Source organism: Saprolegnia diclina (genome assembly GCF_000281045.1).
Source record: "Saprolegnia diclina VS20 unplaced genomic scaffold supercont1.19, whole genome shotgun sequence".
In the NCBI taxonomy this organism is placed as follows: Eukaryota; Oomycota; class Saprolegniomycetes; order Saprolegniales; family Saprolegniaceae; genus Saprolegnia; species Saprolegnia diclina.
This window is the reverse complement of record NW_008246086.1, coordinates 593595-605570: the sequence shown is the minus strand read 5'-3', so window position 1 is coordinate 605570 and position 11976 is coordinate 593595. Positions and strand designations below refer to the sequence as shown.

The 11976-nt window shown below is 60.1% G+C and overlaps 5 protein-coding genes across 6 annotated transcripts; 2 read left to right on the top strand and 3 right to left on the bottom strand.

Annotated features, from left to right (window-relative positions):
• Positions 1 to 387: 387 nt before the first annotated feature.
• On the bottom strand, positions 388 to 1537 carry SDRG_06975 (hypothetical protein; the record flags this gene model as incomplete). Its single annotated transcript, XM_008612790.1, has 5 exons — positions 388 to 410; positions 532 to 731; positions 777 to 967; positions 1220 to 1376; positions 1416 to 1537. The coding sequence occupies 5 exons, from the start codon at positions 1535 to 1537 to the stop codon at positions 388 to 390; spliced, it is 693 nt and encodes a 230-aa protein (XP_008611012.1).
• Positions 1538 to 1964: 427 nt separating this feature from the next.
• Positions 1965 to 6612, bottom strand: SDRG_06974 (hypothetical protein). Its single transcript, XM_008612789.1, has one exon. The coding sequence runs from the start codon at positions 6604 to 6606 to the stop codon at positions 2083 to 2085; it is 4524 nt and encodes a 1507-aa protein (XP_008611011.1). The 5' UTR covers positions 6607 to 6612; the 3' UTR covers positions 1965 to 2082.
• A 538-nt stretch (positions 6613 to 7150) lies between these two features.
• On the top strand, positions 7151 to 7694 carry SDRG_06973 (hypothetical protein; the record flags this gene model as incomplete). Its single annotated transcript, XM_008612788.1, has 3 exons — positions 7151 to 7420; positions 7475 to 7564; positions 7617 to 7694. The coding sequence occupies 3 exons, from the start codon at positions 7151 to 7153 to the stop codon at positions 7692 to 7694; spliced, it is 438 nt and encodes a 145-aa protein (XP_008611010.1).
• Positions 7695 to 7701: 7 nt separating this feature from the next.
• Positions 7702 to 8352, bottom strand: SDRG_06972 (hypothetical protein). Its single transcript, XM_008612787.1, has one exon. The coding sequence runs from the start codon at positions 8311 to 8313 to the stop codon at positions 7735 to 7737; it is 579 nt and encodes a 192-aa protein (XP_008611009.1). The 5' UTR covers positions 8314 to 8352; the 3' UTR covers positions 7702 to 7734.
• A 640-nt stretch (positions 8353 to 8992) lies between these two features.
• Positions 8993 to 10705, top strand: SDRG_06971. 2 transcript variants are annotated; one of them, XM_008612785.1, is made up of 5 exons: positions 8993 to 9906; positions 9963 to 10066; positions 10115 to 10180; positions 10226 to 10459; positions 10508 to 10705. In XM_008612785.1, the coding sequence occupies exons 1-5, from the start codon at positions 9029 to 9031 to the stop codon at positions 10582 to 10584; spliced, it is 1359 nt and encodes a 452-aa protein (XP_008611007.1). In that variant the 5' UTR covers positions 8993 to 9028; the 3' UTR covers positions 10585 to 10705. The 2 variants fall into 2 exon arrangements, with proteins under 2 accessions (XP_008611007.1, XP_008611008.1); XM_008612786.1 differs by having other exon boundaries at positions 10115 to 10459.
• The last annotated feature ends 1271 nt before the right edge of the window (positions 10706 to 11976 follow it).

The window sequence follows — 11976 nt, the reverse complement described above, 5'->3', positions numbered from 1 at the left end:
AAAAATAGGAATTCGGCCGTTTTTTCGTCCTAAGCGGTACCGAATAGGTCAAAATCGTCGCGAAATAGAAGCCAAATCCTATTTCTAGGCGATTTGATTGGCTTAGCCTAAAAAATATTGCCGTACCATTGGCTGTCCTATTTATCCCGTGGATCTGATTGGAGCATCGAATGGGGTCCATCCACGAGCGCCGAAGGCGTCGTCTATAAAAAGGTACTGGGCGTTCCTTGGCTTGTGCTCCCTGGACCCACTATAGCAATGGGTCGCCAAAAGATCTGGACACCAGAGGAGGTCGCCACGCTTGCGCGAGCTTGGATGTCGGTGAGCACCAGCTCGACTGAAGGCGCCGACAAGAAGGCGGCACAGTTTTGGAACGAGGTCGTTGCTCTAGGTCTTCTCGGGTCGGCGCCCTGAGATATTCGTGCTTGTACGTTTCCACAATTGCTGCACAGAAGCGTACGAGTGAGTTTTCTATTTGGCAAGATACCGAATCAACCTCATCAACGAACTTCTCAGCAGTCGAGGACTTACGGCCAGTGGTCTCCGATAATCGAAGATACTCGTCGTGCGCGTCAGCGGGCGTTCCATACGCAAGCATACGCAAAGCGAACGTGATCTTCTGTTCCGGTGACGCCCCGAGACGGCCAGCTCTGTCGCGTCGCTGCGCAAAAAAACTGTCGCTCTCGAGGTCGCCGACGATTCTGCGAAACATTGCACTGGACATGCGGAATCTACACGAGGTAAGGCATTGCACAACGCCATGGTAGGGACAGTACCGACGTCTGAAGAGGGTCTCGCCGTAGGTTGGATCGGGGCTGAGGTAGTCGCGCATGATGTTGCTGTGGCCGGACGCGATGTCGCGCTTTACCATCTTGCGACCAACAACACCGCCGCCGTGGCGTCGCTTGTTCGGTCGGTGAAATACCTCGTGCACGAGTTCGTCATCGTCGTCGTCATCGAGCAAGAACTCGCGCCAGTTACGGTGCATTGGCGCTAATACCGAAGTGAGTGCGCGCGCAAGAGAGCTTACAAAAAGGCGCGAAGCCGGTTAATTCGAGTTTATCCGGTATATGCCGCTTGGATAGGATGGACGGGTGAAGATGGCAAACCTATTCCTATTTCACGATAGGATCCACCAATCACAGCCCTCCGTGAAAATAGGAAATAGGACGTCGGATGGAGATGCTCTGATCATGGCAGCAGGTCCGCGGGAGACCACCGCGACAAGGTCGTGCCACTGCCCAATCTGGTCGACAAGATGGCAGCCATTGTCAAGGTCAAGGCCGGGCTGGCGGCCGACCTCGACGCGTGCGAAGCTCGCCAAGGCCATTGCCGCCGGCGACTTGCCGGACGCCTCAAAGAGCACGTGGGCAGCCCTATACACAGCGAGCTTGTGCAAGGCGCAGACGTCCTACGTCGTGCACGGCGAGGGCTTTGCCAACGTCGTCTTGGCGACCGGCGGCGCGCAGGTCCGCTTCGCTTCGATTTGCTCTACGAGCGAGGCGTTCTTGACACCCAAGGTGTGTTTCGCGGGCATGGAGGACGTCGACGGTTTGCGCCTCGGTATCATCGTTTCGAATGTCGCTCTGGCCATCTTCGAGCTGCCTGTCGCCGACGCAACCGCCACCGCGCCTGTCTCGGATCCGACCACCGCCGCGCCTGTCTCGCGCGCGACAGATGCAGGCTGTGTTGCTCAAGACTGCACATCTCGGTATTGTGCAAGGCTTCACCAACGGTTTGCATATTCATTCTCCTCTTGTCTTTTAGGCAGCCCTTTAACTACATCGATAGCTCGGCCCGCCCGGCTCGCTTTGTAGTCCCCATAACATTCAATCAATCAAACGTTTTTTCTCCTAAGTCATATTTGCATTAACTAACTAAAAGGCCATGTTACGCCCGGGTGGTTTCCAGTGAGCTCAGCGATCCCTCTTGTAGTCGAACCCACTCGCAGACCGACTCGAACCTCGTCCTGTTGCCAACAACCAAGCGAGATATCAACAAGTGCAAAATGCATGATGTTGGCTTCTTATCTACGCTACGAGGAGCGTCGTGGGGCAGCGTTCCGTTGCGCTACACTATCGTTTAGTGAAAGTCTTGGTCGAGTCGGAGCGCCAAGAGCGTGTCGTTGTACTGACTAAACGCGTCTTGAATGTCGTCCTGGAGCTGCATCGCGAGCGGCACAAGCTCCATGTTGACACCTGCGCCGATCTGCGCCGACGCCGTCACGCGCGGCTGGAGCACCTTGACCGCGTGGATCATCTCTTGCAGTCCATTGTCGTTGCGAATGTCGCCTTGGCTGTACATGACCTTCTCCAAGAGCTCGTGGACGAGCTGCTCGACTTCGTGGAGCTCGGCGTCGTTGAGCGGCTCGGCGTCCGCAGCGTTCGCGATCGCTTGACGCTCCTCTTCTTCCCACGCCTTGCGGGCCTCGGCAAACGCCTCGCGCTCGCAAATGTCGGACGTGCGCAGCGTGAGCTGGAGGAAGCGGTCCATGTGCACGTTCAAGAGCGCGTCCGGCATTTGCGTGAGCACTTGTGTCATGTACCGGTTCAACTCCTTCTCGCGCTTGATGATGAATTTTTCTTCCTGGTTCTTGCCAATGAGCGACGAGAAAGGGTGGCGCTTCGGGAAGCGCGGGAACCACGGCGCGCGCTTGCCCCGCTTGCCCGACGCTGCCGCCTTGAGCTCTTGGTGGAGCGAGTTGAAGTCGTTGTAGCGGCCGCCGACGAGCCACGCCGTCTTGGACTGCTCGAGGATGTCGCGACCCCACGTGACGCGGAGCACATACTCCGTGTACTCGTCGCCCCAGTTTTCGTCCTGGAGCTTGCGGTGGCCGAGGAGCGTGCACGTAAAGATGCCGCCCTTGTACGGGATCGGCGGGCCCGTCGGGAACTCCTGGAAGCGCTCGACCGGGTTGCGCAGGTTGTCGTCTTCAGCGCTCTCGAGCGGCCCGACAACCTCGGCGCCTTCTTCGCCAAAGAGGTCGCGGCCGGCCTGGGCGAGCTGCTCGGCGCGCATCGCATCGCCGACGGTCGTTTCCGAGACGATCGGCGCGTCCTGCGGCATCCAGCTGAGATCGGGCTCGTGCAGGCTCTCTTGGTGGCCCATGACGGCACCAGCGACGCCCTGCGAGCCCATCGCGCCCATGGCCGAGGCCTCGCCCGCGACACCGTGGACGCCGGCCGTGCCCATGACACCGGCGCTCGCGAGGCCAACCGACCGAATCGTCGCGTTGCGCGTCGCCTCGAGCGAGTCGAGCTTGCGGAGCGCGGCGGCTTCGGCTTGGTGCGCTTCCGACGCAATCTCGGCCGCCCGCGCAGCTTCTTCAGCGGCGAGCACTGCGGCTTCGGCCGCGCGCTGGGCGTAGACGACCGCGGCCACACGCCGGGCTTCGTCGCGGCCGAGCTTGCCGCGGTACGCCGCCTGGATCTTGATCGCCGACTGAAGTTGGAGGTACGCCATGCGCGCGTGCTCGGCTGCCTCCACCTGGCGGCGGGCCTCCATCTCTTCGCGCTGGCGGGCTTGCGCCTTCTCGGCCGCAAGACGGGCGTTGCGGATCTTGACGAGACGCTGCACAAAGTGGCGCTGGGCCATGATCGTGTACAGTGCCGCGTGCCAGCGCTTCTTGGCCGTCTTCTTGGACTCTTCGGCGCGGGCGCGTGCTTCCTGGGCAAGGCGCATACGCATCGCGGCGTCTTGGGCGAGCCGGCGGAGGCGGTCGGCTTCGCGCCGCGCGAGCTTCCCGCGCGCAATAGCCTGCAGCACGACAGCCGCGCGGTTGATGCGGGCCTGCTCGGCCGCGAGCTTGGCGCGCGCGTTGGCAAAGAGCTCCAAGAACGCGACGCGGCCACGGACGTGCGCGATCGCAATCTTCCAGCGGTGCTGCGCCGCGAGCTTGCGCTTCGCCGCTTCACGGTGGCGCGTGCGGCTCTGCAGAAACTGCTTGCGGACGTTGTACATGCGGACGACCGACTGCAGCTTGAGAATCGCGGCCTTGCGCTTGCGCGTCTGCTCGAGGAGCCAGAGGAATGCGCGCTGCGCAAGGATTTTGGCGGTCGCGTAGCGCCACCGGCGGCGCGCGAGCCACTTCTTGAGGCGCGCGACGATCCACGGGCCCATCTTCTTCATGTCGACCTTGAGGAGCGCGTCGAGGAGCGCAATCTTGCCCGTCTTGAAGAACACGCGCGTGCGACCGAGTCGGTACGCGTCATTGTCGACGCGGAAGGCCCAGAGCACGGCTTCCGTGAACGTGCGCTCGTTGTAGCACGCAAACATGGGCGTCACGTTGGGCGGCAGGACCGGCTTGTAGATGCGGCAAATCTCATCGTACGAGACGCGCGTGGGCAAGCCGACCTTGAGGAGCTCGCACGTCGCCAGCATGCCCGTGCAGCGGAGCTGGTCGACGACGTAGCCATTGTCAAACACACCGAGCGCCATGGTCGGGTTGGGCTTGACGCACCGGATAAAGTTGCAGCGCGTCGCGTTGAGCGTGTCGACGAGCGCGTGCATCTGGTCGCAAAACTTGTTGGAGACGCTCGGCTTCTTGAGCGACGAGCCGGTCGATGGGAGGTCGGCGCCGTCCTTGTAGATCTGCGCCATGAGCGACGACGTCGACGAGAGCACGAGGTCTTCGAGGTCCTTCGGGATCGTGTCGTTGTTCTTGTCGATAAAGTTGCCGATCGTGTACGGCACCATGGTCGCAAAGTGCTTGATGATAAAGACAAACTTCTTGTCCTTCTCGTGCGGCGCCAAAAAGTGCGCGTGGCCTGCGTGCGTCTTGTGCAAGGTCGCATTCCACTTGTCGTCCGACGGCTTCTGCGTCCGCGCTTCGGCGTCGAGAAGGGCGAGCACGCCGTTGGGCTTGGCGGCGATCAAGTCGATGCAGTCGCGGTTGTCCGGCCACTGGATCTTCCCAACGTCAATGCCTTCATGCAAAAAGAGCTCTTGCTCGGCGATAAAGACTTGCTGGTTGAACGTCGCTTGGAGCGCTTCGTTGGCGTAGTTGATCAAGAGCTGCTCGAAATCGTTGATCGCAAACGACTCGAACCCAAAGATGTCGAGGACACCAATGAACGGCAGCTCCGGCGGCCCGTGCCCGAGCGCCACGTTGATGTGCTGGACGATCCAGTCAAAGAGGTGCTGGTAGATCGACTTGACGATCGCGTCACGGACATAACTGCCCTCCTTGGCGTTGCGCTTGATGACAAACTTCTCGCCGCGCGTCTCAATCTCACGCTGCGTAATGACGCGCTCGAGGTGCGCGCTGTCGACGCCGAGGTGCTTGGCGCACGTACCGAGCGCCGGTGTCGTGGCCGACGAGACCTCGGCGCAGTCACCTTCCGACGTTTCGCGGTTGACGAGCACGACGTTGCCGAGGTGCAAGATACCCGCGAGGAGCGTCCAGACCGCGAGCTGCTTGTCGGCGTCGACGCCGACCGTCTTGAGCGCGCTGCAGACGTCGTCAAAGAGGAGCTCGTCGTCAATGTTGGGGTCGCTCACGCAGCCGCTCTGGTTGAGGTAGAAAAAGTCCGTCGGGCTCTGGAGCGAGAGCTTGGCCGAGAGCTCGTCCGACGCGCCGGCAAGGAGAAAGTAAAAGATGTGAAAGTTGCGCTCGTTCGGGATCTGCGCGACGACGCGGAACTTCTCGAGGAGATACGTCTCGATGAACGCGCCCATGAGGTGCAGCCGGTTGCCCGAGTCGGAGAACTGGAGCTTCATGAACTTGCCAAAGCGCGACGAGTTGTGGTTGCGCAGCGTCTTGGCGTTACCAAAGGCCTCGAGAATCGGGTTCGTGTCCCAGAGCCGGCGGTCGAGCTCCTGCGACGAGAGCTTTGAGCTCGCGATCGGCGCCGAGTCGGTGCTCAGAATGTGCTCGCGCGTCGTGATGTAGCGCAGTACGATCTTGGACGTCTCGGTCTTACCAGCACCCGACTCGCCCGAGATGACAATCGACTGGCACTGCGACGGCGACCGCAGCGACATTTGCTGGAACGCAACCTCGGCGACCGCGTACGGGTGCGGCGGGCGGTCGCCCATCTGCGTCTTGACGTAGTCCTTGATGTGGGGCTCGACGACCTTCCGGAGCGGGTTGACCGCGATGAGCACGTTGGCCATGAACGTGTACGGGCGCTGGTTGTCGAGGCGACTGCGCACATTGAGGTTCTCGAGGATACCCGCTTCGTGAATGTAGTAGAGCGACGTCATGTCGTCGACGACGCGCGGGTTGACGCGGTAGAGGTCGCCAAGGTCGCGCATGTCGACCTGCTCCTGGCCGCGCGGCCCGACGACCGTGACGATCATGCCCTTCTCTTCTTCGTGGTACTTGACGATCTCGACGATGCGCCAGACCGTCTCCGGGTCCGGCAGCCAGATCTGCGCGCCGACCTCGACCGGCGCCGCCGTGAGCATCTTCTCGACCTCGATCGTGTTGCGGCGCCGGAGCGCAGCCGCCCGCTTCTTGTTCTCCATGACCAGGCGCTGGTTGATGGAGAGGTTGCTCATGTCCGTCGGCGCCCGCGCCTGGAAGCGCTCATGGCTTGGAAGCGCTGCCGCCGGCTTGATATGCGCCATGGGCCTGCTCAAATCCAATATGGGCGCCTCCCTCATCCACACTGACGTCAAAATATTGAATATATTGCCGCCAATATTTGCACCCGCGCATTTTATCACTCAATGTTTGTATGCGGATGAAAAAACGATCTTTCGACCCCAGCCCATTACGCCCACCTTGCGATACGGACCTCGGAATACGGACCTTCCCGCACCCCTGCGACGCCGTCGCCCGCAGACGCCTACGCAAGCGGTATAACGAGCTATCTGCGGGTGGCCCTCCAAGCTATCCCCGATAGCAACAGCGCGCATCAACTGTGTATGGCGAGGATGTCGTGGCCTCGCCGGGGCCGCACCAATATGCGAGCACATATGACTTGGACTTTGTATAGTCCAATATTTTAATATTCCACGCGGCGGCGTTGCATACAAAGGCAAGTGTATCTTTCACAACCGCAACGTGCGGTCCACACGCGACCATAACGGCCAATATGGATGTGAAAAGTCCCTATAGCGAGGGAATGCTGCTGCGAGCCGGGCAAGATCGCGTGTTACGTCGATTTGTTACGCGGTGCTTCCTGCCTCTGCGCCGACGACGACGATGGACCATGTCTACCTGCATGTCGATGGCGATGGGCTCGATCCGGAAGAAGACGCGCTCCTGCAGCAGTTCGCCGCCACAAAGCGCGTGCTCGGCCACGAGGTAGCCCGCGCCAGGAGCAGCGAGACGACGCACGTCCTCTGGGTGCTAGCGCCGACCGACGGTGGCATGGAACGGCAGCTCAGCGACCGGCTACAAGCACTGGCAGGCGACGCGGCGCTCTGCGTGGACCTGCTCTTCCTGCACCCAAACGCAGCGCCTTACTCACAGGTGCGAACCACAGGCGAGACCATGGACAGCGTTGCCATCCCTACTACTGCGTAGCCGCTCTACGACGAGCTCTTGTCGCTGCGGTGGCACGCCCATGCCTACTGCTTTGAGGCCTGCCATGGCGACGTCGCACGCTTGGCACAGGTACTCGATGCAACGTCTTTGTTGCGGGTGTGACTGTTGCATCGTTCTATAGGTCCTCGGGCTCCTCCTCTCGGTGCCCTCGCAGCGCGTCGACCAAGCAGCGGCCGAGGCCCGCGTGGGCACGAGCTAAGGACGACTCAAGTGTACAAGGGACTCTATTTTGCGGCGATTTACTTTTTCGACTTGGCTTCGGCCTTCTTCTTGAAGACGCCCTTGAGCACGGGCAGGATCGGCGGCGCGTCGTACCGGTCGCCGAACCGGACCTTCTCGGTCGCGCTGAAGGTATCGCGCTTCGTCGAGCCCGTCTCTTGGTACTCAAGGTCGTACTTTTCCTGGTCCGTCATCTTCTTGCGCTTGAGCTTCTCCTTCTTGGCGCTAAAGAACTCCTTCTTCTTGACATTCGACTTGCGGTCCTTCTTGGACTCTTGGTAGAGCACCTTTCGCACCTCGACGCCCATGCGCTGGTTGAACGCGCGCATGCTCTCGCCCGGCCGCCGGCCTTCGACGTCGCCGAGCGCGCCTTCGTTCTTCTTGCGCTTCTTCTTGGCCTGGATCGCCTCGGACGACGAGGCGTCGCCGCCCAGCACGAAGCGGTCGATGGCCGCCTGGTCCAGCATCTTGCGGTCCTTGCGCTTCTTGCGCTTCGAGACCGTTGGCGCTCTGTCGTACTTGTCGCCTTCGCCTTCGCGCTTGCCCTTGAAGAACGGGTCGCACTGCTTGATCTTGCGCTTGCTTGCGAGTCGGCCCATCGCTGGTCTTGTTGTTGTGACCACCACCAAGCGACAAACCTCTAAAAATACATATTTTAACGCGTACGTTTTAGCGCGCCAATTCGTTCCGGCAGTACGAATTGCTCGATCTCACGTCGCAGGCATGGCGTCAAGATGCATCAACGCGCCCTTGTCTCTCTGTGCCACGCCTGCTTGGAGAGGTGGACAGTGCCACGTCGCACGCCTCGCCTCGGGTGCAGTGCTATGATACGTCCTGCTTCAACGTTAGCGCAATATCAGTCTGGTTGGCGGTGGATGGACCGACGCTGTCATCATCATCTCGCCGCATTACGCTGTAGCGATGAAGCCATCGTCGCGTAAGCGACAAGCGTGTGGCAGCAACGACCGGCTCGTTCCCGCGGCCCAGCTGCGACCTGCGACGACGCCCTGGACGACGTAGCCTCTAGAATTCAGCGCGACAAAAGCTGGACTCAAATTGGCGTAGCGCTTTGCATAAGTCTTCTTGGTAGTACGTGGTCAGTGTATACCCCGATCGACGAGCTCGCAGTGCCACTGAGAAGCATGATGCTACGTGTCGGTGGCCTGGACCAGCATTAAGGCGCGTGTGATTAGCCATAGGCAGTATATTTTTCCATAGAACACACAACTCTAGGGTATGCATTCTCAGAGTGTCTCGGGTGAGTGCCCAGTTCGGGGCCACAGTTGAACAACAGCAAACTGGAGCTATTCTAGTATGAATGAGGCCGAGGAGCAAGCCGCGTGGGAGCGCGAGATGGAGATGATGCTCGACCAGCGCGATAGCCGCAGCCGCAGCCGCTCCTTCTGCGGCGAGGCCCCGCGCGACGACCAGGCGGATGGCTACTATGGGCGGTCGCGGTCGCACTCGCGGGCTCGCGAGATGCCCGAGCTCGTCGACGATTCGAGCGACAACGTGCTCTCGCCGCCCCTCGACGCTGTCGACGACAGCTACTCGGGCACCGACGTCTCGCGGCAGGCCGCCGCCCTGACCAAGATCTACCTCGCCGGCTCGGCGCCCGTCGACGTCGACTCGATCACGTTCAACGACGGGTCGGGCTCCCGCGCAGCGCAGCACCCTGCCGAGACGGGCGCCTTGAGTGCCAAGGCGCTCGACATTCTGTCACAAGGCCTCGCCATGCGCACGGGCGACGACCTCGAGAGGAAGAGCATGACCGAGGAAGAGCTGGAAGAGAAGAAGATGGCAGAAGAAGAGGCGATCAAGCTGCAGCAGGAACGGCAACCGATGACGCCAGCGCCCGAGCTTGTCGTCGAAGAAGTGGTCGCGCCCGCCAAGGCCAAGTCGTCGCTTCTCTCAGGATTCAAGTCCAAGGTCCTGACCAAGTTTGGCCCGAAGGGCGGCGGCGGCGGCTCGAACCGCAGCTCGATCACAAAGGCCACCACGGGGCGCAGCTCGCTCGGTCGCGCGCCGTCCTCGCTCTCGGCGTCAGCCACGGACGACGAGGCCAAGACGGTCGTCAAGAAGCCCCACAAGATCAAGCTTTTGCTGCTTGGCGACAGCGGCGTCGGCAAGACGAGTCTCATGCGCGTCTTCTCTGGCGACGAGTTTTCCGAGTCGATGTTGGCGACAGCAGGGTACGTCGATCCGCTCCTCTCGCTCTATGGAATGGTGCTCATCTATCCCTGCGTAGCGTCGACTTCAAGCTGCGGCAGCTGCGCCTCGAAGACGAGCACGACGTCGCGCTCCAGATCTGGGACACGGCCGGCCAAGAGCGCTTCCACCGCATCACGTCCAGTACGAGCATCTCGCTATGGTTCTATGGTTGCTTATCCTCATTCTTAGCGTACTACAAGGGCGCGAACGGTATCATCCTCGTCTACGACGTGAGCGACAAGCGCGGCTTTGACAGTACGTCGTTTCTCTGTGCGATGTCCTGATAGATTGATACTGTAGACGTGGGCTACTGGATGAAGAACATCCAGCAGTACTCGACGCCCAACATGCCGGCGATGCTGCTGGTCGGCAACAAGATTGATTTGCCGACGCGCATCGTACCCTCGGAAGACGGTCAAGCGGCCGCGTCGCAGTACAACTGCCGCTTCATCGAGACGAGTGCAAAGACGTCCGAGAACACGTCGGACGCTCTCGAGACGATTGCGCGGGACGCGCTCATCATGACCCTCAACCGTACGTCTCTCTCGCTTTCTGTCCCTTGGTCACCGAGGAACATGGTAGCTTCCATGACGCAACGCGAGCTCCTCGAGCGCGAGCGGCGCGGGAAGCTCACGCATGACAACTGCGCCATCAGTTGACCTATTTTTCGATTCGATCGACTACCTGCAACCACAACGCTGCCGTCGTTGTCCCTGCTTCCTCCGCCTAGTTAGTATTCGGAGCGCCCTAATCTAAAGAAATGCCATAGAGTTGTTGCGACTTGGTTGTCCGTCGCGACTTGGAGCTCCCGCTTCGGTCGGGCGCGAAGATGGACGACTGGGCGTCGGGCGATTGCAAGCATTCGAGCGCTCGCCCAATGAAATGCGAGCATTTCAAACTCTCGCGGCAACGGTCAGTAAAAAAGAGGGTGTCTCACGACCTGTATTTAATTTTAAAATTACGGCAGAGCTCCCAGCGAAGTCCAATACAAATGCCTGAGGAAGCGCGAGTGCCTCATCCGGATAATGATTATTTCGTGCACTTTCATTAAAATGGACTGGGCGCCGCGGATCGCTGCATGGATCTACGTGCCTATAGCGCTCGGAATATAGCCTTTACGGCACATGAAGATAACCGACAGATGCGTACACACTTGGTGGATCGACCAGCCTTGAAAACACAAGAAAAAAGCTCGTAAATACCGCGTTAGCCTGAAAATAGTGCCGACTTTGACAACCCTCGGAGACACGAACCTTAAAATGGAGCTGAGTTCGTGCTCGCCGGAGAGCGAAACTTTGTTCAAACCTTTACAATCATGTTTTAGATGTGTGTGCAAAATATCGTTTTCCGACGGGCACGAACTTACCTCCATTTATGTTGCTAAAGCCAGCAAATGCCACAGTTTTCGACGAAATGGACGCCAAGCATGAAAATGGGGGTGAGTTCGTGCCCGCCGGAGAACGATACTATTGACCCTTGCTCGCGGTCATATCTGCTTTCGCCTCGACAGGCTTAATTATTCACTCATACAGCACCATGGCAGCCTACACGCAGATCGGCGGAGACGCCCCGGCCCATGGCCGACGATCTGCGTGTAGGCTGCCATGGTGCTGTATGAGTGAGTACTTAGGTCTGTCGAGGCGAAAGCCCCGACGACGTCGGCCGCTCCTACTACGACACCCGCGCATCCCCCGTCCACGGACGCACCGAACGGACCGGACGCCCCCGCCCCCGCCGAGGGTACGCGATCTTCTTTGCACTAGCTGGTTCCTAACTCCATATGCTACCGCTGGGTCGACCACGAACGCGGAGCTCGCCGCTGCCATCAAGGACGCGCATCAATGGCAGGCCGCCTACGAGGCGTTCAAGGCGCGCAAGCGCTCGCTAGAAGCGACCGTCGAGACAGAGATCGGCCTGTATACGGCCGCTCATTTAGCTTTCGACCGTACCAGCCATGATTCGGCAGCTGCCGGTCAGATACTGCATGCGTAGGCCGTTAGCACGCCGAGCGCCATGCAATAGTCATTATAGCTATCGTGTGTGCTCTATGT

Coding starts and splice junctions, on each gene's coding strand:
- SDRG_06974 (XM_008612789.1), bottom strand. CDS start 6,606: ATGAGGGAGGCGCCCATATTGGATTTGAGCAGGCCCATGGCGCATATC.
- SDRG_06971 (XM_008612785.1), top strand. CDS start 9,029: ATGAATGAGGCCGAGGAGCAAGCCGCGTGGGAGCGCGAGATGGAGATG. Junction 9,907..9,962: donor TCGATGTTGGCGACAGCAGG/GTACGTCGATCC, acceptor ATCCCTGCGTAG/CGTCGACTTCAAGCTGCGGC. Junction 10,067..10,114: donor CTTCCACCGCATCACGTCCA/GTACGAGCATCT, acceptor CCTCATTCTTAG/CGTACTACAAGGGCGCGAAC.
- SDRG_06972 (XM_008612787.1), bottom strand. CDS start 8,313: ATGGGCCGACTCGCAAGCAAGCGCAAGATCAAGCAGTGCGACCCGTTC.